Source organism: Colius striatus, chromosome 2 (genome assembly GCF_028858725.1).
Source record: "Colius striatus isolate bColStr4 chromosome 2, bColStr4.1.hap1, whole genome shotgun sequence".
NCBI lineage: Eukaryota > Metazoa > Chordata > Aves > Coliiformes > Coliidae > Colius > Colius striatus.
The window spans coordinates 62,971,800-62,998,555 of record NC_084760.1 but is presented as its reverse complement, the minus strand read 5'-3'; the positions used below and the strand labels follow the sequence as shown (position 1 = coordinate 62,998,555).

Below are 26,756 nucleotides of genomic sequence, written 5' to 3'. Positions count from 1 at the left end.
TAGCTCGCCTTCTCACTTAAATGGTGGCACTTCCTACATCCAAGACAAGATCACCTCCATGCTAAAAAAGGAGCTACCACCTTCTGGGTTTGCTCTTGGATGGCAATGTTGCTGGAGTTAGACATTGAGTCCTTCTACACTCCCCTTCAGAGTGTGTCCAGTGTGTGTTTAAAGTGGTTTTAACGATGGTGGTGATGGCAAATTCCAGGAGTATTATTGTGCATGGGATTTAAAAACAAACAAAATCCACAAATAACAACAACAACAAGAAAACTCCTGCATCACAAAATAGTTATCTTGTTATCAGAGTTTGATGCCAGAGTCACTTTTTGTGTAAGGTGCTTGATGGAATTTAATGCAAAAGCAGAGGTACCTTCCCTGCTGTTGCTGCCATGGCACAGTGGTCTTCTGTCCCTTTGGCAGAGGCGAGCCAGTCAAAAGGTCTCTTGGACCAACAGCTGCTGGAGACCTGCAGCTAAGGGCAATTTTATTGCCAAATCTGTATTGAATTGATTGTAAAATCTCTGAGTTTGGGAAATACTGATAAAATTCTTACGGTAGTGTGTTCAGAGAATGATGGACTCGCTTATAGTCTGTTCTGTGCTGTTGCTGAGTCTCAGCCATTTGGGGAAACTTGAGGTTCCTGTGGAGCCTTTTACATGCCTCACTCCAGAGGCCGGATCCTGCAGCAGCTTTGGGGTCAGCCCGAGCCCCCTGCTGCTGGCATTTTTCCTTTTCCTGAAGAAAAAATCCTTTTCATTGTTAACTCGAGGGGGTTTCCTAAGCTCGCTTTGTGAGGGAGGGCTTGCTTCTTGAGCCTGAACATTGTGCGAAGGGCATGCCCAGCTGAGCACATTGATTTGATGCTTAGCGTTTTCTCTTTAACTTCTGCAAAATTGCAGTTCATTCCTAGGAAAGACAGCTGTGGACCTTTTTTAAGGCATGAGAGTATCACGCACACCTAAAAAAGCTGGGCTATTCCATCTCTGTGCACAAGTTTCATTTGATGAATAACAGGTTGCTATTAGCCAGACATAACTCGATTTTGTTTTCCATGTATCTGGTCTGAGATGACGCTAATAAGAATAAATTAGGAGTGTTGCTGAATGAAATTCAATATATGAGATTAGTGGTCTGATGTCCCAGGCAGCGGTAGTGACCGCGGGGGGAGCAGCGGATCTGGAAGGGCAGGCAATATGCAGGAGTGAGGCTGCATGTTGCAGCCAACTCAGCCACAGCTTTGGGGTCCTTCATAAAGTAGGGAGCGAAAGGGGAGGAATAAAAAAGGGGGGAGGAAGGGGGCGAGAGGGGAAAGGATGGGAGTGGTGGGAAAGCGGGGCATCCTGATTTGCACGAAAATGCAGCGCTCATTTGCAACTGGAAGGCGGCTGCGGGGCAGCGCCCGGGGGCGGTCGCCGGCGGGGTGGGGGGAGCCGCCCGTCGCGAGAGCCGGGCGGGGGGGCAAAGGGCGCGGCGGGGGTGGCGTGGGGAAGGAAGATGCCGGCGTCTCCCTCTGCTCCGCCGGCAGAGCGATGAGAAGGAGAAAATCACCTGCAAACTCAGGCTTTCTGCAGTAGCCGAACTTGAAGAGCGGAGGAAAGGATGATTAGAACTTAGTAGATGCGTGGGGAGCAGGAGAGAACGATTTTTGGTCCTCTGCAAATGGGAATAACAGTCAACTTTTCTTAAATTATTATTACCTCTCTCCTGTTTTCAGCCCGCAAGGTTAAATGTGAGGAGGAGAAATTAAGGCTAAAGAATTGTAAGTGGTTTCGTGCACCAGGAATATCCAGACAGATTTAAAGTTGTGATTTCAGGACAGAAAGGCAGAGGGGAGAAGCCAGGCGAAGAGAAATTTGGTGTGCAGAGTTTGGACAGGCTCAGTCTGGAAAGCAATCACCTTTCTGCAACTCCTCCTTTCTCTGGGATTTAAACTCCAGGATCGCAGTTGCAATCCAACAATTTGAAAATGGTGGTTTTCATCAACACTAAGCTTAAATCTCTCGTGAAACTTTTCAAGAGAAAGAGTAAGTAGTTGTGTGCGCTCGCTGTCCTTTCGGGAGCCATCCGGGAAAGTGCAGTTCCCTTGGGCTTCGCTTCCCCTATCCTGAAGCCTCTGAAATTAATTTACTTTGCTTCCTTCTTCGTTGAGTGTTTTGTAATGTACAGAGAGTCAGTTTTACGGGGTGCTTTGGGATAAAGTTGCTGTTGAAGACCATTGTCGCGGTGGCTTTGAAGGAGCCAACCTTCTCGGTGTGAAACGAGCGGCTCGGCGACACCAGGGTCGTGGCCATACGCAGGTGTCTGGCCGCAATGCCCAGCCTCAGCCAGGCACCCGTATCTTTTGAGGTATCTCCGTAAAGCTTGTTCTGAGACGAGTTTTGACGTTTAAAGATGCAGTGGTTTCAGAATGCCTTTTAAAATCTCGAGTCTTCCTCTAATAGAGAAAAATTGTGCTAGAGAGTGTGGTTGGCAAATGTAATCTAGTGAGCCTTCGATTGTCGTATGGTGGGACTGAAGTCGGACAGTGGACTGCACGGCTGATGTTCCGCTTTTCCTCTTCTCCCAGCCTTGCTCACCTCCCTGTCTGCTCAGCCAGGGGATGGCAAGGGGGGCTTTTCAGTCAGGCCATTGACTATACCTATCACTTCTGTAATAACAGGATGATTGATGCAGTGACCAGGTAGGTGGTGACTTGTCACTTTGTCGTGATTTAGGTTTGACCTCTAGTTATCAAGGACAGGAAAAGCAGACACAGAGTGAACAGTTTATCTGTGATGTTTGAGAGAGAGGAGGGAATGCAGGATGAATACACTGAGGAGATAGAGAGACCAATCTAAATAGACGTAATTTATATTAATCTTTAAAAAGTGAGGCAAGGCAGTTAAGAACCTCCCCCTAGCCCATCCCAAATCCATTTAGGGCAAAACAGCTATTGAGTATTAGGCTGTAGGTCAGTTTTGAAGTGAAAGGCATAGCTTATTTCTTTAGTCTGCAGTGATCCTGACAGATGCACAATGATGTTAGGGAGTCATTCTTCAGACGACAGGAGGCTGTTGCCTTTGTTTTCCTACTGGATTTACACACCTCCTCTGCTACCACAGAGGCATCAGACAAATTTCACAAAGTGATGCTACAGACAGCGGAGCAGTGAGCAGAACCCAGGCTATGCAAGAAGCAAGGAAGGTAAAGGGGAGATACAGAGCTGGCAGTGAGGCCAGTGCAATAAGACATGTGCTTGGGAGGCAGCACAGCTGTAGTGGCCTTTTCTGCTTTGGAAAGCTAAAAGCAAGGATGTGCAGTATGTTGGCTGAAGGCCAAAAGGTACCTGGGGGAATCATAAAATATGCCCCCCAGCTGCCCTTTTCTTGTTATTACAGGGTGGAGGGATAAGGCCATTGAGCTGAGGAAGTTTTTATTGATGATAAACTTTAAACAAAAGGTAATGACTGTCTCTTGGGAAGCATAAATGGTAAACAAATCTTAGCAATCTGTGCTTTGGCTGATTCATTACTAGGCTACCTGTAGGGAACTTTGAACTTGAGCAAGGTCTGTACTTTATTTTCACAAGTGTATTGTCTGACAAAGAGGTGGACAGAGCAATCCCTCTTCAGTGCTGTTGTCCTAAGTGGCTAATCTATTGGATTTCTAGGAATCTTTGAGTGAGCAGGTGTTTTCTCGGTACACATGAGCCTGTTGTAATCTCTCACGATGACTGTCATATTCCTAGGGTCACCTTTGAGCCAAGAGGAAGCTACCCTGCTAGCCACAGTGCCTGGTGGGGTCCGGGGACTGGGAAACTGATGTAATTTGTGAAGATTAAGAGCTAGAGGGGGGAAAACAGTTGCAAGTTGAGAGTAAATACAACAGTGAGTAAAACACAGGACAAGGAAAAGTTGTTTCCTACATAACATAAGTTTTGACTTAGAAATGAGAGCAGGGTTTTTAAGCGTCAAGAAAGTGAGGTTGTACAGAGTGTTTTGGTGGGCCTACAGTGGCAGTCTTTTTTGGTTTAAGATGATGCGCAACAAACCTACTTTTGGAGTTTTATGATAAAGCTATCTACACTAACATTCAGTTTTCTTCTCTTCTCTCTGTCTGCAGCTGTTTCCAACCTAGATGAAGAAAGTAGATGGACTGTGCACTACAGTGCTCCGTGGCACCAGCAGGAAAATGTCTTCTTGCCCTCCTCTAGACCACCTTGTGTGGAGGACTTGCACCGACAAGCCAAGCTGAACCTCAAGTCAGTACTGAGAGGTAAGATGCTGCTGCTGTCACAGATGTGTCGTAAAGCAACAGTAGTTTTTGCCACAGTCTTTGCAAATGTATCTGAATTGCCATCTTTGGAAGAAGCTTATTTGTTTTCCTGCCTGGAGCACGTTGGGAATGTCAGTGGGATTTATCCACTCAAATATAGGGATAGAGCAAAAATGTTTTTGCTGTCAAGAGACAAGGACATGTGTTATGTGGCAGAACACTCTAGAATGGAAAAAAGAGGGAAAACCTTGTGTCTTTTGCCCATTTCCATTTAGTCTTTGGGTTGTTTCGAAAATGATACATTCAAATTCAGTAAGTCCTGAGTTACTGCGTTTACATTCTTCAGTGTAAGAACTACATCAGAGGTGTTTCTTTTGGTGGTTTCTTTTGTTGGACGTTGTCGCTTCCAGGGATGTGGCTGTTGGTGAGTTTGTAAAAGGTGCTGAGGACAGAGAAGGGAAGAGAGGCACTCACAAGGATGCTTTCAGTAGTGAAAGTGCTCTCTTGCAGAAAGGTGCAACATATTTTTAAAGACCAGTTAGTAGTACCTTCATTGGGGATATACTCATACAGTCTGGCGTGAGAGGGATTATGTGGTGGTACTGCAGCCATGAGGACAGAGGCAGACACCCAGTCGGGAGGACTGTAGAAATCTTTGCCTGGGCCAGAAGTAAAATTTAAAATTACAGCTTAATGTCCGTGTTCTGGAAGTGTAGATTAATGTAGGTTTTTTGTTACATTGGCTATTTAACAAAGAGGGTTACCTTGCAAAGAGCCAACTCATTTCAAGTCTCTTTTTGTTTCAGCAGGAACTGCAGGTGCTTGCAGACTTAACTTGATTTAAAATAACATTGTGATTTTTGTTTAACATGACATTTCTGCTTTTTAAATGTGAAGAAAACTTCATTTTATATGGATGAATAGAGAAGTGTTTGGCTGCTGTATTTTATTTCTCTTGCCATTTCTCCAGTTAATTGATTTTTACCATCTCTTAGTAAATGCCTTTTGTTGTCATTTAATAGAGGAGTCTTGACAGCCAATGTTATTAGCTCACGCATGGCTCACCAGATAGTCTGTGTGTCCTCTATACTTATTGTTGGATTAATGCATTTGTGCAGCCCTTTAGGCTCAAAGTGTTTAGTGTTCCATTGCAGGCACACTTACCAGTTCTTTACAAAAGAAAAAATATTTGCCTGCTTTAGATTAAAAATAATTCTGCTTTTGGTGAGGTTTTCGTAAACTTCAGTTGTTTATCCATTTTTTCTGTTCTCTGGGACTATTATTAAAGAAAAGAGCACAGACTAAAATATTGCTCTGGTTTTCTTGTGTTTTATCAGAAATGTATCTACTGCAGTTTCATATAATGTTTCGATAAATAATGTATTTGTGTAAAAGTAGGTAATATGCACTGCTTCCCATAGCTTGCACATCTGAAGATATTTCTGTCTGCTGGGATTTTTCTTCAGAGCTACTACTTTTTATAAAACAAAAGCTGCTCAGTGCTACTTCAGCTTACCAGTTAGCTATTTGTGTTAAATAAACTGGCTTGTGCACATGATGCAGGACTTCTTGGTAAGGAACCTGATTTCCATTTCATGCTTTCAGGGTAGTAACTGAGAGAGAGAAGCTGTGATGCCTTCACCAGATCCCAAGCTGCTGATGTAGTCAACAAAACTCTGTTGGTGTTTGGTTGTTTTTTTTGGGGTTTGGTTTGGTTTTTTTTTTTTTCCTCTCCTCACTTCAAGCTATTTCCCTGGACCATGTAAGAGAAGCTTTGAAATAACTCATTCCCGTGGCCTGTAGTTGTCCTAAGTAGCTACAGCATGAATCTGATACCATTTTCAGTAGTTTCATTGACACTTGTAGGGGTCTGAGTGGTAAAAGAGGCACTGACTGAAGTTTTACTCTGCTGCTGTTGCTTCAGCCAGCGTTGTGAAATCATGAAGATGCAAGTGCATCTGAACACATTTGGAGGATTAGGTTAAAAGTTATGTAGCTAGAGATGAGTTTCATTCAGTATAAAAGTGTTGGTGAAATTATGACCTAATTGTCAAAACTACTGAACTGCTTTTCCACCTGCTACTTCAGGAAAGACTGAATTTTTCAAAGCTGCTTAATGGGTAGGAAGTAAATTAAGTGCTGTGTGGTTATAGCATAGAAGACCTTGAGGAAAAGTAACTTTGTGAGGCGCGTCACTGGGCTGTCATGGGAGCTTTACTTCTGCGTTTCTTGGATTCATGATGAAGCTTGCATTTTGACATCTTTTTAGTTGAGGTAAAGCGCGAGGCAGTAGAGTGGCTGTGTGTGACCTGACATGCTGCCTGAGTGGTGTGGAACAAACAATGTTGAATACATTGAATACAAGAGATACCATAGTCTTGTGTAGGAAACATTGGGATGATTCCCCATTTTCTCCAGAACGTGTTTGTGCAAACTGGAAAGGAGTAGAGCAAAAGCAAAACTAATGTTTTCTTTGCGGTAAGTTAGAGATGAGATAGTGGACGTACATGGCAGTGGAGAAATACTTAGGTTGGTAAAGGAGTAGCTCCCTCACAGTAAAGATACTGAAGTGCTGAAATGAATTTTGGTGGCTAGGAAATCATTGGAGGTTTTTAAGGACAGATCAGGAAAACACTGCTTAAAAATTGTTTATGTATATTTGATCCTACCTTTAAATGTAGAGAACTTCTACTCGTTCCCTCTAACCTAACTGTGTGGTCCTGAGGTCTAAACTAGTGGCTGTAGTTCAGACCAATAAAATACACCTGTTTGAAAGTTTTCCAATCCTGTCCTTGTTTGGAATATGACATTACTAGTACACAGTAACTTGATTACTTGGTTTGTTATTGCATTCATTGCTCCCCCAGTGCAAAACTGAAGGTAACATACAGTAATTCACACACAGGACAGCAGTCATTTAAACCACCTGTAAAGACATTGAGTGTATAAAATATATCGGAATCATTCAAGGGGGGTATTCCTTTCTGTGTAGGTGTTTCACGCATTTAATACTAACCAGATGAAATCCTGGCTAGATTTCAAGATAATGCAAGGTCAAACCTATTTATTCTGGTACAGTTTTCATAGCTCAGCACATTTTTGACAGCATGGGTCTAGCTAAAATATCTAGTGAAATAGATAGGAAGTTGTCTGTTACCTAACTTCTGAGCACCACTTAAGGATCAAAAAAGCTTTTACCACTGCTTATTCTTAAATTGATTTAAAAATTAAAAGTTAAAGATAGAGGTATTAAAATGTATGATATCTAAAGTGTTTTGAGAGATATCAAGGCTTGGTGATCTCTGCATGCTCTACATACCTTTACAGGATACAGTGTTGTGTGTGGAGGAGAAGGAATTTTTTGTGCGGTTTATTTTAATTGGTATATTATAGGTGTATGAAGTGTTTACTGCTTATCACACTGTGGAAGTGGATGTAGCATGCGACAGTAGATCCTGTATGGGAAGATTTTTTTATATTTTTGGACCTGTGAATTAGACTTTTACCCTTTTGAAATCAAGGGAAAATACAGTGCTCCTCCTTTATGAAGCTACTTTCAAATATCAATGGTGGGATCTTGCATAAAATTTTTTTCATAACTGAGGTAAAATTATTTGTCCTTCTTTAGACATACATGTGCTTGGGTGCCACCTGAATTTTAAAAAGCAATGTTTTCTAGTAACCTGAATTAAAAAATGAAGCACCTGGAATATTTGTTAGGCACAATATAGCTGTTACTGAGAGCTGAGGTGGCTTTATGTAACTTATCAAAATCTAAAGTTGTCACTGACTAAAATAAGTGGCATGAACACATTTGACCTAGGCTCCGTTACTGCATTTATATAAAAGCTTATTCTGGTGGATGGAGTAGAAGAGCATATTCAGCTACCCTTCAGAATCGTGGTACTGTTGCAATGTGACTTAAATGTTTACAAAATTATGTAGTTATTCAGTTGTGGTGGTAGATGCCATTATTTTAATTTTTTGGATTGCACTGAATAGAACAAACTCTCCCTTTCTTTTGGAAAAGCAGACAGGACCTTAGAGTGGTAGAGCAGATGGTTGAATGTCAAACATGCAATCCAAGGCACCTATTTCCCTGTCCTCAGGGCCAAGGTGGTCTAACTGACCTTTCCTGAGAGCCTATCTGAAGTGGCTTTTTCCTCAAGTTTTCATGGTCACCTTATGAAGTGTGTTTTCCAGCATACAGGCATTCAGGTGGAAACAACATTAACCCTTGAGGAGTCTTGCGTAACCCTGTGCTCTACATCACTGTTTCCTTCTAGGGAGATGTGAAGATGAGTGGGGAGGAAGAGCTGAGTTTCTGAGTGGTGTAAGGATCCTTAAATCAATCCTACCACCTTGTGCTGGGTGCTCTGCTCCAAGGCTGAAGGATTATTTGACTTTAGTCTTATGTTACCAATGTCTACCAAGTGGCTATGCCAGCTCTTGAAGTGTGCTCTGGACAGTAGCAGAACTATGAGTTTCGTGTTATTTAGAGCAGCAGTTGTTTCAATTCTTTGTAATTGATCAAATTATTTTCTATTTCATTATCTCTACTGAAGGAGCGAGTGCCACATACTGCAGTGTTTCTCACAGTGGTTTTTTTTTTGGTTCATGAAGCCAACAGGTTGAGCGAATGTTTCACTATAATCTGGAGGGTAGCACCACAAGACATCTCCATCTCCCATCCATGACATGGTTCATAGACAGATCTGGCTTGTTGCTTTGCAGCGTGCTTGTGTATAATGTACCACTGTCTGAAGATGTTCCCAAAGTATGGTGGTCTGGTGGATATCGGAGTGATGGAAAGGAGTTGTAGTGAGGTGGAAGTCAGTTTCTTCTCTCCAGTAATGAATGATAGGACATGAGGAAATGGCCTCAGGTTGCATCTAGAATCATAGAATGATAGGGATTGGAAGGGACCTTTAGAGATCATCTAGTCCAATCCCCCTGCAGAAGCCGGTTCACCTACATCAGGTCACGTAGGAGCACGTCCAGGCGGGTCTTGAACCTCCAAGGAAGGAGACTCCACAACCCCTCTGGGCAGCCTGTTCCACTGCTGCGTCACCCTCACAGTGAAATAGTTTGTTACTGAGTGGAACTTTTTGTGTTCCAGCTTCATCCCATTACCCCTTGTCCTCTTGCTAGCTAGTGTAGAAAAAAGGGACGTCCCAACCTCCTGACACCCACCATTTAGATATTTGTAAATGTTAATAAGATCTCCCCTCAGTCTTCTCTTTTCTAGACTAAACAGCCCCAGTTCCTGCAGCCTTTTCTTGTATGAAAGATGTTCCAGTCCCCTGATCATCTTGATGGCCCTGCGCTGGACTCTCTCCAGCACTTCCCTGTCCCTCTTGAGCTGAGGAGCCCAGAACTGGACACAGGACTCCAGATGAGGCCTCACCAGGGCAGAATAGAGGGGGAGCAGAACCTCCCTTGACCTGCTGGCCACACTCTTCCTGATGCATCCCAGGATGCCATTGGCCTTGGCCACAAGGGCACATTGCTGGCTCATGCTTAGCTTATTATCAATCAGGACTCCCAGGTCTCTCTCTGCACAGCTGCTCTTCAGCAGTTTGACTCCCAGCCTGTACTGGTGCAGGGGATTGTTCCTTCCCAGATGCAGGACTCTGCACTGGTCCTTGTTGAACCTCATGAGGTTCCTCTCTGTCCAAATCTCAAGCTGGTTGAGATCCTGCTGAATGGCAGCACAGCCTTCTGGGGAATCAGCCAGTCCTCCCAGTTTGGTGTCATCAGTAACTTGCTGAGAGTACAGTCTGTCCCCTCATCCAGGTCATTGATGAAGATGTTGAACAAGACTGGCCCCAGAACCGATCCCGGTGGAACTCCACTGGCCACAGGCCTCCAGCTCGATTCTGTGCCATTGATCACCAACCTCTGGGCTCTGTCATTCAGCTAGTTCTTGATCCACCTCACTGTCCACTCATCTAAGACACACTGCCTGAGCTTTCTGATGAGGATGTTGTGGGAGACAGTGTCAAAAGCCTTGCTGAAGTCAAGGTAGATGACATCTGCTGCTCTCCCCTCATCTAGCCAGACAGTTATGCACTCATAGAAGGCTATCCGGTTGCTCAAACAGGATTTCCCCTTGGTGAAGCCATGTTGACTCCCCTGATAACCATCTTTTCCTCCATATGTTCAGTGATAACGTTCAGGATGAGTTGTTCCATCACCTTTCCAGGGATGGAGGTGAGACTGACAGCCTGTAGTTTCCTAGATCATCCTTCCTGGTCTTTTCGAAGACTAGCATGACATTGGCCTTTCTCCAGTCCTCAGGCACCTTGCCTGTCCTCCATGATTGTTCAAAAATGATAGAGAGAGGCTTAACAATCACATCAGCCAGCTCCTTCAGCACTCTAGGATGCATCCCATCAGGACCCATAGACTTATGAGCCATAAGCTTGGCCAACAAGTCTTTAACCTCTTCGACTTCCACCCAGGGCAAGTCCTCTGCCATCCTGGCCATCCTGTTATCCTTGCTGGACTGAGCTTCCAGAGGGCCGGCCTTGGCCATAAAGACTGAAGCAAAGAAGGCATTCAGTACTTTGGCCTTCTCTGCATCCTCAGTCACCAGGGCACCCTCTGTGTTTAGCAGCGAGCCCACATTCCCCCTCGCCATCCATCTGCTGCTGATGTACTTGAAAAGTGCCTTATTACTGTCCTTAACTTCCCTGGCTAAATTTAATTCTAGAAGGGCTCTAGCCTTCCTAGTTGCACCCCTACATGCCCTGGCAGCATTCCTATACTCTTCCCAAGAAGCCAGCCCTTGTTCCCACCTCTCATAGACGGCTGCTTTCTGCCTGAGTTGTCCCGGTAGATCCTTGCTCATCCATGGAGGCCTCCTGCCTCCTTTTCCTCCTTTCTTTCACATTGGGACACACTGATCTTGGGCTTGGAGAAAGTGGGGCTTGAAGATTGACCAACTCAGATGGGCACTTCTGTCTTCTAGAATCATATCCCATGAGATCCGTCCAAGTAGATCTTTGAAGAGGCCAAAGTCAGCTCGCCTGAAACCCAGGGTCACAATCCTGCTTTGTCCTGCTTCTTCCATACAGGATCTTGAACTCCGCCATCTTGTCTATGGAGGTTTAGATTGTAGATGAGGAAGACGTTTTTTCCTGATAGATTTTTAGACACTGGCACAGATTGCCCAGGGAGATGATGAATTCCCACTCCCTGGAGATACTGCAAAGCCATGGACCTGGAGTGCTGAGGGACACGATTTCGTGGTGGGCTTGGCAGTGTGAGGTGAGTGGTTCTACTCCATGATCTTAAGGAGCACTGATATAACAGCAGTAGTCTATAGCAGTGATGCAAATACTTGAAAAGAGAAGTAAATTGAGACTAATCATTTTGCTAACTGTACTATAGTCTAAAAATGACAAGCAGTGAAGCATGAGTCATGGAGATAAGGAGACACAGCACTGTGGTAGTGTTGCTTTGCTTAACTGCTTGGAGCATGTGATAAGTGTACTTGTCTGCCTTCAGGAGAGGTTTGCATTGTTAGCAGTGTGTTCACAGGTGTTGGTCTAGTGACCTAAAAGAAAAGTCTGAAGTAGTCTGGAATACATTGACCTCTTACAAAGTCATTTTGTGAAGGAAAAGAGAACATTTTCTTGGTACACATCTGGACTCACTTTGCTTCTGCATTTATCGAACTATCCTATATTCTCCTTCAAACATGGATATAAGTCAGTTGACGGGATGGGAAGAAGAGGATATATATAGTGGGATTTCCAAGGAGCAATTATATTCCATTTCCTGCAGTTAGCAGTGTAGAGCACTTTTGATTTAAAAAAGGCAAGCTCCACTGGTGAGTGTTGTCACTTGTTCATGAGTTGGGAGACAACAGGCATAAAGTCAAGGGACAGAATGACCGTGTTAAAGGGCAAACGTAGTGAAACTGAAATGATAGGTTGTTGGGAGATAGCCAGCTCTTGTGAAGAGTCTTGTGGACACTCTCTCTGTGCAGTTCAAATTGCAGACAACAGTGGGTAACAAGGTGTGGGATAGGTACCGAGGAAGGTGTACCTGTAAATGATGGGTACAGTCTGTATGCTGACTTCCATACCCCTTTTCAGACTATCACTGTGGAGGCTTCCTACACGCTGTCTGTATTTTGTGCCCTTTTCCCCCCCTCAGAGTAATTGTGTTGATTCAAGCTATGTACATAATATAGGGCTCGTTGTTCTAATGTCTGCGATGATTCATTTATTATCTCATCTTCAGAAGAGCTGGATTTGGCTGACTGTAGCTTCTGTTTAGCTTTGTTGGCCAAATTCAAGGAATGTATTTAAACAGCAGTGATTGAAACACTTGATTTGTTTTCCAGAAGACATCTGGTTAGCATTGTCAAATAAAACGGGATTTAAGTAGTTACTCAAAGCCTCTATTATGTCTTGCTGCAAGACCCTCCAGACAGGTATGTGTTTAGCCTTTGTTTTCTCAGTGCATCTGCCAGATCACTGTTCAGATGAGCAATATTAGGGTCAGCCCTACTAGTCGATAATCCTGCTGAGAAGATTATGGACTTAAAATAATCTTATGTTTCATTAAAGAGCTGCAAAATAGGGAGGAACCACTTCATATTAACAATAAGTCTAGTTCAGGTTCAGAGAGATGTCAAGATACGGGTTCCCTACCAACTGGAAACTTTAATGGAGTAAAAGACTATTAAAGACTAGGGGTAGACCATATGTTCCGGAAAGGCTTTGGAACTGTAAACTAAAAAAAAAATATATAAATCAACTTAGTTCTCATTATTTTAGTTTCAGTAGTCAAGTTAGTATCAGAGGTTCTGCCCTTTTTACTGTTCCTGAATTAATTCACAGTACATCTGCTGATGGTTTTGGCCAAGTTCCGTACTCCAATTTGCCCTCTCTAGTAAGGAGTTTTTAAAAGCAAATATTCAAATGAAACTAAGCAGAATTTGATCATGAATCTACACTGCATGTGTTTCAAAGCTGCTCTTGTGCTGAAAAATTGAGCTACGTGGAAGCATTTACATTCCCTATTTTTAGGTGTAGTTAAATAGTGCAGTGCTGACTGTAAAAAAACATACAGGTTAGTTACATGTAGATTTATTGCATTATATACATAAGTAAAAGCAATCCCAGTGAAAGGGCTAAAAGAAAATAAAAATTTGTTTCAAAATAATACTACTGATTTTTTTTTTTATTAAACCAGGTTGATGTGCTTTCTTGATGTTTTATGATACAAGTCAGAATCATTAGGAAGATTTAGCTCAAAGATTATCTAACCTCACCCCTTTTCAGATCTGTGCCTTTAGTGTAAAGAAGGAATTTGAACTGTCACTGTGGTGTAGTTGTTTCAGTGCCAGGTAAAGCAGCCTCCATTACAAACACTATCAAACTTTTGATTGTTTCCCTTTTCACTTTCTTCCTCCTTTCTTTCTTAGATTGGAGTATTATGCATGCTTGTTTCCAGCATTTTAGATAGCTTTAATGTTAAGTGTCCAAGGCGAAAAAAAAAGATAAAACCTCCCTTCATATTTTTATATTAGCTGTCGTCTAGGAAACAGCAAATATCCATAAAAATGCTAGAGAGAAAGTGAGGAGAATGGTTTTAATGCCAGCATCAAACATGCAAAAGGAAGCAAATAAACTGTTAAATTTAAGACATCCTGTCACCACTAAATGTAGTCCTGTAACACACTTGCAGAAATTTAAATTAACTCAAGACAAACCGTGATAATAATTTTGAGTACTCCCCAGTGACAGCTTGTTAACAAATATAATTTGTAATGGCTGTTGCATTTTAGTGCCATTAGAAAGGTTTTCTGTATGGCTAAATCACACAGATTACCTGGGGGATTAAGGGTGGGATTAAATACATTTGTTTTTTAAAAGCTTCAAGACTAGAAAGAAAGGAATGATCAACATGTTTGCATTGACTTAACCCTGCTAAAGGTATTTGCAAAATGCAGCATTTGTTTTGGCTTCGATCCTTGAAAATAAATCTAACTGCATACCTTTAATATTGTACTTTCATGCCCTATCCTTGCACTACTACAGCCATCTTTACAGCTGAGCCTTGAAGCAATTTGGAGAAACAAGTCTGGAACAGTTGGGCTTCCATGCCTGGTCAGGCATCCACATCAGGATGCCCTTCCCAATGAGAGAGTAAGCAATTGTGCGTTGGAAGGAAGAGATCTAACATGTAGTCGCTTTCAGTAAAACTTTTTTGAAGTATCCCTTCAACAGGCCATCACAGAATCCAACAGCCCTCTGTCAGGGTTACCTTCATCCTGTAGAACCCAAGGCAGCTTTGTTTCTGGGAATCTGCCTATGTGGCTGGGCTTGGCTACACTTTCAAGAGGGGAAATACACACATAACAGTCTTTTAAAAGTCTGATAGACCTTTCTTGTTACTCATCAAATGAGAAGGCAGTACAGTAATTAAGTTTGGTTGTTGGATTAAGAACTTACCATTCATATGGTCCTTGTGGAAGAAGTGTGTTGGGTACCAGTGTTCACAGTCTCCGGGTTTGCCTTACAGTTTCCCATATATGTGGATAAAAGTAAAGATCTATAAATAGCAAAATAAAATTGCATTTTGGTGGAAAAGAAGGCAATAATAGGGAAGACAAATGGATTGACAGAGGGTGGCATTAGTCAAAGCATCTACATTGAATTGTTAAGTAGAAATGTTTTCATCTGGGCTGCCATGGTACTATGTCTGTTGGAATCCCTGACCTGTTAAACTGGGAGTCTGAACAAAGCAATGCACTGGATATATCGCAGCTGAAGTTCATGAACTTGCTTTGCAGTCAGCATTGGTTACAGTTCAGTTGTTGCACAAGTGCATCATTGCTGTGGCTTTACAACATATTTTAAAGCTTTAATTTAGAAGCACTCTCTGTGATTGTCAAATTCTGGAGATGATACGGGGATTTATGCATTTATGGGAAATGGGATTTGATCCAAGCTGAATGAATTTTTGGGAGGAATATAAAGTGGTAGAGGCAAGCTGTCTGTCTCATATTTAGATTCAGGGACAAAAATAGATGCTGCATTGGAATGAAACTGAGCTGCTTTTATAAAAAGTCATTTAGCATGAGATATTTGTAAAAAACAAGATTGCCTTTGTACAACTCTGCTTTGATACAGCCTGTTTAATACACACAGGGAGCCATGCATTCTTATCCTCAGTTTACAAATGAGGGACTCTGAAGCACAGAGCAAAAGGCAGTAGTTTTAGTTAGCATTACTAACAAGAGAGACCTTTGAACTAGGGCGTCTGTTGTAATTGTGGTCCCGGGCATAATTGTTCTCAACAAGCTCTTTATCTTAAAAAGTCACCTCCCTGAAATTCCCCAGTTAAGCACATAGTCCAGAGTCACCCTGGTCTTATCGACGTTTTACTACAGCACTGCAAGTAGGCAGAGAGGCATCTGTGCCCTTTGAAGAGGTCCCAGTTAGGTTGAAGAGGTCCCAGTTAGGTAGGTGTGCACAGCGCATGTCTCAGTACACACTGGTATGACTGGTTCCAATGCAAGCATAAGCAACTTGTTACACTTCAGGTGGCAACGTTTTTGCCTACTAGTGTTCAGAGCATACTGTTAAGGAAATTGAAAATTTAGCCTGTGCTCACCTCACCCTTAAAGAATTTGTATCTACATGAAAAATACTTTAAATTAGGGTACTTCATTGTAAGCAACTGTTGGATGAAAAGCACATCATCCTCACAACTAAAGATACTGAAATCCCTGTTACATTCTTCTGCCCCTCATGAGAATAAAGGCCTGTGTGGGGCATCACTGATGTGGCGAGGATGAGAGTTAAGGCAGCTCAGGTTCTTCCTTAGTTGGCTTTATCCTAAGGTGCTTCACTATTTACCCACATGCTGCAGGCAGAGTGTAGATACCTTCTTGGACTCTGAATTTAGTAAACACATACATGAAATTTAAATTGTGTCTTGTCTGTCTGTAGATGTAAGTTCTTGACCAGGTCTAACCCAAACTGATTTGCTCAGATGCAGCAAATGCCAGGTTGGGAATCCAGGTCTTCTGATACCCACATCTGTCTGTCACAAGCCCACGAGGTCTTAGTTGTGTAAGCTCAACAGCAAAAGCAAGTTCGAATTATTTATTAAGTAAATTAAAATGATATGTAGTTATTTACCAGCTTTGAAATAGAAGATTCTTTTAAAACAAAAAGCAATGCTATGGTACATATTTTGATTATTTAAGTAGAGCATGGCCTATAAAGTAATGGATCTTTTTTTAAGGTTTGCTTTTACAAGAAATGTATATTGTACTATAGCTTGTCTGGTTTTAGCTGAAATTTTGAAAAGCTACTTGCAAGACAATATTTGTAGTTGTGGCTTAGGGAGAGGAACATTGTTTGTGGGTATTCACAGAAGAAGAGGCTGACTACACAGTGTTTGAAGACAAAAAAATTTCTGACCTCAGGGAGCAGAGCAGTTTTCCAGTGATACGTGCTGTGAATGGATAAATGTTCTTTAATATCCTAGTCAGCAGATTTATTTCTGTAGTTGACAGTTTAGTTGACTCTTGCAGTTAATAGCCTCTCTCTAGTACAGAAAGAAGAATAAAAAATCCTCTCTACAAAATACAAGTTACAGCATGAAAGTCTGCCAAAAAGTCACCCTGACTTTTGCTGAGATAATTTTTTGAGCGTGCAGATGCAGCTGTCATCTTATCTCTTGTCCCTTCTTGCTGAGAAAGAGACAACAGGGGATGGTGCAAAGGCAAGCAAAGCGTGTGCTGGTCTTCCCCCACCTTTCTCCCTCTGCAAACTTCCTTAGAGAGTTTATGTTTTGGCAGCTTTGGACAGCTCTGCTGGGTGGACAGCTCTGCTGGGTGGACAGCACCTCCTCTTCTCTGGGAAACTCTCTGGGATCTTCCAGCTGGGTTTTAGCAATTGGTCTCAAGTTCCAGGTGCTGTTCTTGGATACAAGGCAAATTCAGATGTTTCTGTGACATTATAATTCTGTCTTTTATTGCTTGACTCATCTAGTGGGATGGCTAGTTATGCCAAGCAAGGCAGAGCTATTTTAATGTCTGGATAACCTTAATGCCAAGTTTCTAAGTTTAATAGTGTGAGTATTGTGATAGTGTAATTCTTTAACCAGTGTCTTTACTATCTATTAATAAATACTTAGAAACATAAAAAAGTAGATTATTTTTTGCTAAACTCTTCAATAGATGCTTGCTAGAGTGTGATCGAGTGTGTACATGTGGAGGTAGACAGCTATGTAGCTTAAGGCCTGATCCTGCAACAGTCATGTGAGCAGTGTTTACTTATACAAGTAATCTCATTAGGGCTAATTTAATGAGTGGTGGTGGCACATTCAGGCCTGAGGCAAGGAGGACTGGGGCTGCACCTGGGGGGGTGTCCTGGGCTCAGATGAGGTCCAGCCCTGGAAACCAGCATTTGGAGCCTTTCTCTCTGCAGCCAGGTTAATATGGGGCACCCTGACCCTGGCAGGCTCAAGAGTGTTGTTTATGAAGAAGCTTATGAAAAATGACACCTAGTCTTGAACAGTTCATTTACACTATAAAAAAAAAACAATGGAAAACTTCTGAAAACATGAATCCACCTTCCTCCAACCGGTTCTGCTGCTGGCAGGGCAATGCGTTTTCCTTCATGTAAACTCAAGATGCCACGACTAGTTTTAGGTACTGGAAGCTCCGCAAGTAAGAAATGCTACCAAAGTTGGTCGAAGGAGACGAACCAACACTTCCAGTTCCCTTCTAAACAAACACAACCTCCCTCACATTGTGGAGCAGCACAGCGTGTAGGTCTGACTAAGCAGAGAGGGTAAACATTAATCCTGTTTTTCCGTGGTAATACCATGTCAGACGAATTACTGAGGTATCAGTGTTTGTGCCTTCTGTTCAGTCGGGTGATTTGTGGCTAAAATTGTCATCTAAGAGTATGGTTTCAGGTTGTTGCAAAAGCAGTAAATTGCCTCGGCATGCAAGACTTGCTACCATGTATTACCTGCTGAGGGTCAAATGCAATTACATGTGAGTTCCTCATACAAAACAGAGGAGGTATGGGCTGAGAAACTTGAAGATATTTTCATACACATAGCCTGACTGCTTGTCACGGGAGTCATAAGATTTTACATTGAGAGGTTGAGTTACTCATGGCAGTGATGAATTCAGTTCTTGTGGCTCAAAACTCTGGTGCAGAAATCTCAGTTGGCTCAGTTGAGCCCTTGCATTCAACATGGTGCTGCTGATACCCATGTACTTCCCACGTATTTATTGGGAAGAAGGGGAGGGGAGGGGAGGGGAGGGGAGGGGAGGGGAGGGGAGGGGAGGGGAGGGGAGGGGAGGGGAGGGGAGGGGAGGGGAGGGGAGGGGAGGGGAGGGGAGAGGAGAGGAGAGGAGAGGAGAGGAGAGGAGAGGAGAGGAGAGGAGAGGAGAGGAGAGGAGAGGAGAGGAGAGGAGAGGAGAGGAGAGGAGAGGAGAGGAGAGGAGAGGAGAGGAGAGGAGAGGAGAGGAGAGGAGAGGAGAGGAGAGGAGAGGAGAGGAGAGGAGAGGAGAGGAGAGGAGAGGAGAGGAGAGGAGAGGAGAGGAGAGGAGAGGAAGACGATGTGCTTACCTGCTTCTGGTGAGAAGCACATAATCAGGGCTTGCTTCTGTTTGATGGCAGGATTTAGCAAACTTTCGGGTAGTGCCATCCAAAGCAGCAACCAAGGTATCAAGCAGCATTTAATACATTTTCTTCCATTGTGCATCTCCTGAACATGACATCTGCCCTGTTCTAATAACTGTGGAAATGATTAGGGGGCCTTTAAGAGTTTTTTGACCACATATCCTATGCATGTTGTTAATGGTTAACTAAAACCACTCTGTGAACAGTAAAAATCAACTTCACACAAAGTTCCTTTGTCTAGAAAGGGTTTTGCTTGTACCACAGAAGTGGGGATAAATTAAATGTCAATCTAATCTGACTATAGTCATTTTCAAGCTATGTTTATAATACGGAGGACGTTTTGAAATTTAATATCACTAGTGTAGAAGGATCAGGACAAGAACTAATCTATGGCTTTACCTAGCCAGAAAAGCACATGCAGAAGATGACAGGTAGCAACCCTTGGGCACTCAAGCCCCAGAAGCAGTTGGGGAACAAAGGACAGATAGATAGTTGCAGCCTTTGCCAGGCAGCAGCTCTTTTGGGGGGTGAATGGTCAGTGTGTAAGCAAAACCAGTTCATCTTGTGCACAATAATATTATTGCACGTTTCAGATCAGATACATACAAGATTATGACTTTAATCTTGACTGTAACATGTCCTGAGGATTTGAACTGGTAGGCACATCTTCGGGAACAGATGTTCGTGTCCTGCCTAATGCATACTCCTCGAGTTTACCCTGGCAGTTCTTAGGCAGAAATATGGAGATGCTGTGCACAGTTTTGTGTACTGGAAGATGTGGGTAATGGCAGCCGGGTCCAGAAGCACGTGTATGTTCCTGGCTCAGCTAGTTCAAGTGGGTTGTCACTTTCTTAAAACCAAAATTTAGCAACAACTGGACCTGGCTGGATGTTTCAGTTCCTTGCTCAGCTTTCTGTGTCTGAAATAACTTGCATAACTGTAAGAACTTTTTCAGTAACTGAGTATATAGTGCTCTTTTGTGTCTGGGATTGTGGGAACCAGATTGCTCCCTTGGGAAAAATGAAGCATGTCTGGAGTCTTTCCTAGAGTAAAAATTTCTAGCTTATTTTACATAAATTAAACCCACATTTATCTGAAAAACACCAGCCTGATTGCCTACAGAAGACCGTGGGCACCTTTAATAACAGTGCGATGAGACAGAGGGGGTGCTCCCAGCTACTTTAAACTACAGCTGCCACCCTCAGTCTGGCAGCAACAGTAGCTTCAGTTAGATGCAATGATTGCCCTTGTGTTGTGCTTTTGGGCTGTTGCAATGTGAAGTTGAAGATATCTGCCTAAAACCTGAAATTGATTTCTGCTCTCTGTGCTGTGAAATGTGCAGTGACAATACATAAACAGAAAAGCTGTTCTTGAGGTTGGATCACCTTTTTGTTGTTGTGGTTCACCCAGCAGTTGGTGGCAATTCTCTACTTGGCTTCTTCAGCAATGTTGCAGGAATAGCTTGTGATGTTATGTGGGTCTTGTATTGTGGACAGGTGGTGGTTGTGAGCTTGATAACCTGAAAGGTTTTTATTATTAGTTCACTCGAAATTGTGGTGGAGTTGACACCCTTCAGTATTGAATTCCTGAAGTTTTTGGAGCTCTTCTGGCCCTCGTGAAGTTCACTATTACACCATTTTTGTCTCCTTGGTTAGGAGAATAAATAAGGTCAAACAATTAGTATCAGAGGGTACATCTATGACGCTCCATAACAGCCCACCATCCTTGAGGCTTGCTGTGAAGCCTGATGTGGGAGAGTCACAGAACTGGCCAGCCCCAGGACCTTGGGCCTTATCACAAGACAGGAGGAAAAACAACTGCATTCCTGTTGTCTTCCTGTTTGTTTGTGGTGATCAGTGACTGATCTGAAGGTAAAACTTGCAGTGTCTTAAGTTGACAACATAGCGTGTTAACCCACGCTACAGGTTGGCTCAAGTCTCTGGTCTGTCTTGTTCTGCCACAGCCTACTTATCCCTGCTGATTTGTAGCTCAAACTGACAAACAGCCCATCAGGGTGTCAGGGTGCTCACATTTGTGAGTGTTATGTACTGGATCTGACTAGATCCAGGGCCAGATTTGGAAGGGCGATAGAGGAATTTGTTTTACTGCTGTTGCTGGCAGTAATTTTTCACCCTGCTCCTGAAGTGTGCAGCAGCTGTTTGCCAGATGTGTGCAGTGTTGGCATGCTCAAATGTGTGAAACAGGTAAATAGGATTACCAGCCCACCTTTCCTGAGGTGTAGCAATTGATTTGGATCGCAATCACCATCGTCTTTGGTCCTTAAGAGAAAAGTGACGAGTTTATGCCGTGCTACTCTTTTTAACTTCATGCAGAAACATGTCATAGGATGTATGTGTGACTAATGAAAGTGGCTGGTTGTCACACTGTTAAGCTTGCCTTCTCAATGTGAATGTGCAGGTGCAGAGGGGGAGTCTGAACTGGTTAAATCCTCATAGACCTGTGGTTGCTTTAGGTCCTGTTGGTATGAAGTCTGTCAGACCTCAGCCTTAGAAACATCTGACTATAACAGAGAAAACGTATGCTGGAGTTGCAAATTGTAACTCCACTTCATCATTTGCCAGGCAAAAGCCTGTCTAAAACCTTTTCCTCAATATAAACATCACATATTACATTTTAAGGGGGACTCAAAAAATCAAAATAGGGAGTGAGGTGATAGAGTCACATAGAGTCTTTCTTCAGCAAGCAATGAAAAAACTCTTTGTGTCATGGTAATGCCTGTGTATTGTGGAGAAATTTCAATTCCTTAGATATAAATGTACCAAATACTTAATTTGCTTTTTGTTTTCCTAGTCTTTTAACAGATTCGGATATCTGTCTCTGGAAATGCAAAGCTAACAGTTTGACTGGGCTGATGAGCTTGGTTGCCGCATCTTGAACATTTAATTTTTCCTTATGCTCTGGCGTCTGTTATTCTTTAGCACAGTCACACTGAATATCAATGAGGAGGCGGGAAGATGATCATAGAAAACTTGAGTGAAGGGGATGAGATACTGACTGGAGTTTTGTCCATGTTGAGTGGGCATGTATATTTGCTCTGAGTTCTTTCCGAACTTTCAGTATTAGACTACATGTGCTCTGCAACACCACGGGATTTTAAGATCCCCATGATATATGCATTCCTCTGTTGAAAATCACAATAAATGATCTCTTCTGTGGGCAGGAAGACAAGACAAGTGGTCAGTGCCAAAGTTGTTTAGCAGATGGTGCTTGAGTAGTGAGCAACATCATCATTTCAAGTGTAAGGCACATAATGGACGTCTACCGGCCTGGCAAATGAGACCCCTGGTGTTACTCACATGCTTCCGTCTCCCATCCTGCAAGATGCCACCATCTGTCAAGACACTGAGCCAGGCCTCAGATAAATAAATCCATTTCCCTCTTCTTTCCAAAGCTCTTGCCATCTCTGGGTTAAATAAAAGCCATGTATATATATGCTATGTGTGGGCATACGTATATAATGCACGTGAGGGAGAAGGAAAATACAGATACAAATGTAAGAAATGCTCCTTTGTGTTCTATTGCTTGGGACAGATAACACTGATGCATGGTAAACAGTTTCAGGAAGGAGCTATGTGCTTTTCTAAGCTCACTGTATACCAGTGGCTCTTGCCATGATTTGATCTCCTCTCTCTCTCTGTCTTTTGTCAGAGTGTGACAAGCTGCGGCGGGATGGCTACCGGAGCTCGCAGTATTACTCTCAGGGCCCCACCTTCTCCTCTTCCTCCAGTGCAATCTGTGGAAGTTACCAGGATGATTATGAAGAAATTGAACAAAAGGTAATGATGGGGGACAGAGTGCTGAGAAGAACACATGGCTGGTGCCATTGAATTGCCTGTTACAACTTTGTTGAAATAACGTAGGATTTTTATAAGATTGTAAAGATGCATATTCCTTTGAATTACAGTAATCATAGGTCATCTGATTTCTGTAGTCTCTTAAAAAGCCCAGTTCTACTCACACATTTATATAAAGTTTCCACTGGCAAAATAAAGGTGTGAAGGTGAGGAGGAGTTTGGTAATGTTGTGGAGTGAAAAAGAAAACCCCAGTAGCCGTTTTTAATCTGTTAAGTGTTGACATTCAACTAGCAGGAAGAGCTATTAGCCAGCGAGCAGCAGACTCCAATGCTAACACCAATATGTGCACACTTTGAATTGCTAATATAGTCAGTCACAGTTTCATTAGGGAGAGACTTTGTCCTAATGCATTGCAATTCTTTGCCTATAGGCATCCAGAGGAATGAAAGATTGCCCCCTGGGTTGGGTTTATCAGATTTCTTTCAGTTTGCTTCATGCTTTTCATGTTTATATGCCCACCCCTCTAGTCTGTGTATGCTTAGCTTAGTATCTAGAAGAGGAAGCAGGGGGAGGAAGGAAGAACAGTTGAGCAAAAATGCTAAGAAAGTTTTCGAGACTTATTTTTATATATGCATCAATTTATATATGCTCCAATTACAGAACTAGTAAGTTGCATTAGTGTTCTAAGGAAGAGAAGTTTTGCTCCCCTGCCATTGTCCTGTTGGACCCGTGGGCTCTGGAAGAGAAACTAACTTTATTGCTGAGGGAAAGGACATTACTGCTTGGGTGAACAACAAGTTGAACAAGAGCCTGGCTGTCCAGACTTGAAATGCTGGAGCTCCTGGGACTTTCAAGATAGATAATTCTAGAATACTTTGCCACAGACTGTTGCTCAGAGAGTGGGAGGATATCCTTGGTTGTAGCACACTTCTAATTTCTTTGAGTCATTACTAAACCATATGTGTCTCTGTAGCATCGACCAAATAACCCTGTCCCTATACAAAATGTGCAGATCCTGTGAACTCACTTCAAAGGTGATGTTTTCAGTTCTGCCCTCCATAGTTTTTAATCACATAATAAAAGATGTGGTGGAATATGTACAATCTCTCATCCAGGTGGTGATTGCATTATATTCGTGTGTTGGCAGGGAATGTTAGAGCATCTTGTTTAGCTGTGTGTGGTATGTACCAGCAGTGAGCAGAGAATGTAAAGCATATTCATACTGTGGAATGAATTATAATGATAATTAGCAAAACCTTACCAAAATCAGTAGCATCATGATTTCCATTTGGGAAAGTATTAACACATTCTTTATTGCTGTTAATGTACTTCATATATATGCATACATATATGTTATCAACTGGTCTTAGCCAGTGTTGTGCAGCATATGACCATCTGCACAGGTGTAACTAATGTAACATTTAAAAAATAGACTTTTTTTTAACAATTCACATGAGAGCATGTAAAGCATGGGTGAGGCCTCTTAGAGACTAAAAGCTGTTGCCCTTATCTTAGTTCAGGTCTTTCTGGAGTGTTAACATAATGTGTTACTAACAATTTGTGCGCATTCTGAAAAAAAATTAATGCAACTAATTATGCTTCAAGGATATGATAGCTCTTCCATTTGAAATTGGAATGGTTTCCTTTAAATATTTTTAGCTGAAAAGATGATTCATATCTGTGGAGTAAGATAGTTGCCAAACTGACAGTCTTGGAATGTTACTAATTATCTCAGAACCATAACCCTGCTGCTCTTATTTGCATCTCAGAAAGGTATTAATCCCTTATAAAAGTTAGGGTGATTCTCCCTTCATATTGAACAACTGAGTATTTAGTGGTGCCCTTTGAGTAGTGTCTTTGTTTGTCTTTTTTTGTAATGACCTAAAATTTTAGTCTTCTTTTTTAAATGAATGCTCACCACAACAAACCTCTGAACTTGAATTATAATCCCACTGGTAAATTGCCAAGAAATTCTTAATAAGTCTTACGCCTTGAGCAAGTCATATTTCAGCTGTCAGAAGAGCTCTTCAGTAGCAGTGTGGAACTGGGGTCACTGAAATCTCAGGATTCAAAATGTGAGCCCCTCACTACTAGATGAAAGTTTTATATCTTTGTTGTCTATTCAAAGCAAAAAAAAGGACAACATTTAAATTCTGTACATCCAGTACTTAGTAGTTGAAATTTGAGAACAGCAGAATAATGATGGATGGATGAATAGCTATATACTATTAGAGAATTTGCTTCAAAGTTGACATGTCAACTTGCAGAAAAACTGTTTTGCTGCATGGGGATTTCACAATGAAAACCATCTTTCCCTACTCTTTTTAATCTTCTTTTAAAAACAAAACAAACCAAACAAACGGATTCAGATATTCTGCTTCTCTGTCTTTGCTGGATAATACGGACAATATGAAACCATGGTTAGGTGATGCAAGATGAGACCTAGATCCACAAACATTCTCACATTTTGTGATATAAAGTTCCTGTAACTGTCATTTTACTCTTAGGCTGATTCTTAAGAGTTATATCAATGGAACAAAGACCAAGTTCTAACACAGTTTATTTCTGCTGATCCTAATTGAGTTTGTGGGAAATTAAACTGGTTTATCTGGATTTTACTTGTCAGTACCTTGACCAGTGTCCTTCTTTCTCATCTTTTACATATCACTGTTGGTGACATGACTTGGGAGCTATTCCTGTCCTTTAGTTTTCCAAGTCCTCTGTTTTCCAAGGGTCAAAGGTGTATTGAGATGTCGCTTTCAAATTCTGTTTCTCCTTATGTTCTGAAATGTATATTAAATGTGTTTGTATATTAAATGTCTGTCTTTTGTGTGGTTTTTGTTCTCATTCTTTATTCTTTCCCTTTTACTCACTCATTCTCTTTGTTTCTTTTTTTGTCTTGCTCAACAGTCTAGTCTGTTAGATTGCATCTCTCAGTCTTGCCTTAGTTCCTGCTGTAACTTGGTTCCCTGGAGCAACAAGGTACCTTGCCCTTGAGTGGGACCATCCAGCTGCGGTATCTGCAGCTTGATGTTACTTGTAGCGTTTAGCATACATATAGTCTTATTCTGCTCTTAGCCTTCAGTTACAAGCTTCTGTTTTTTAAAAAAAAAGTAAGTAATAAACCCAAACTGCTCAACAGAAGAATGCCATGCCAGGCTTCTTTCCTTTACTTTTCCTCATTACTCCTTTTTGTCTGCAGTCCAGTGTCTTCTTGTTTACTTGATTCCCTGAAGTTTTCAGTTCCTTTTTCTCTATTAGCATTTGCCTCCTTTGAAGCCCTCCGTCAATGAAAACTGTGTTTTATTTAATTGGCTGCTTCATTGATTTTTAATTAGCCATGGAAAAACTTTACTAATTTTGAGTAATGTGTTTTCATAAATGATGAATGTGAGCTACAGAAAATATTTGCTCCCAGGCATGCAGTATATCATGTCTTTATTCCATATATGAAAACGGTTAGATGCAAGAACTCATGGTATTTTTCCCCAGGTCTTGTCATTTGACTTATGAACTTTACTTTGATACAGTCTGTTAAGCTTCAGGTGAAAAAACATTTATTTTACTTGTTCATGGGGGGAAAAGTCTATTTTTGCCAAACTCTTAGTCATCTCTTCAGTACTTGCAAGAGACTGTTCAGTATCTTAAGTGAAAGAAAATTTATTAATTGTCTTGGCCCAGGGGTCTTGGGAAGGTCTAACTTCAAACTTTACATGGCGTTAAGAGGGGTTAAAGCAGTTGGGCTCTCCAGTTTGGAGGGGAGAGTGTCTTGAGAGCCCTGAGGCATGGGTTCTAGCAGAACTGGTGATGACCTCAGCTGGCCTCCTTGCCCTTCTGCTGCAATTGTATGGGGTTGCTCTTGAGAGCGGCACATATATCTTACACCGCTTCATGTTTCTTTGAAAGTACTACTCAATTTACTGAGTTGAAATAGCAGTTCAAAGCATAAAATGACAAAGCCATAAGGAAGTGAGTACAGAAACTCTTTGAACAAACAAAACGAGGTAA

General features: G+C 42.1%; 1 protein-coding gene across 2 annotated transcripts in view; it reads left to right on the top strand.

Moving 5' to 3' along the window:
• Window positions 1–26,756, top strand: part of NHSL1 (NHS like 1) — a 108,741-nt gene that overhangs the window by 52,089 nt on the left and 29,896 nt on the right. For both annotated transcript variants that reach the window (XM_061989722.1, XM_061989723.1), the window contains exons 2-3: window positions 4,105–4,257; window positions 22,602–22,729. In XM_061989722.1, coding sequence (XP_061845706.1) covers window positions 4,105–4,257; window positions 22,602–22,729 — 281 coding nt within the window. The remainder of the gene's footprint in view (window positions 1–4,104; window positions 4,258–22,601; window positions 22,730–26,756) is intronic.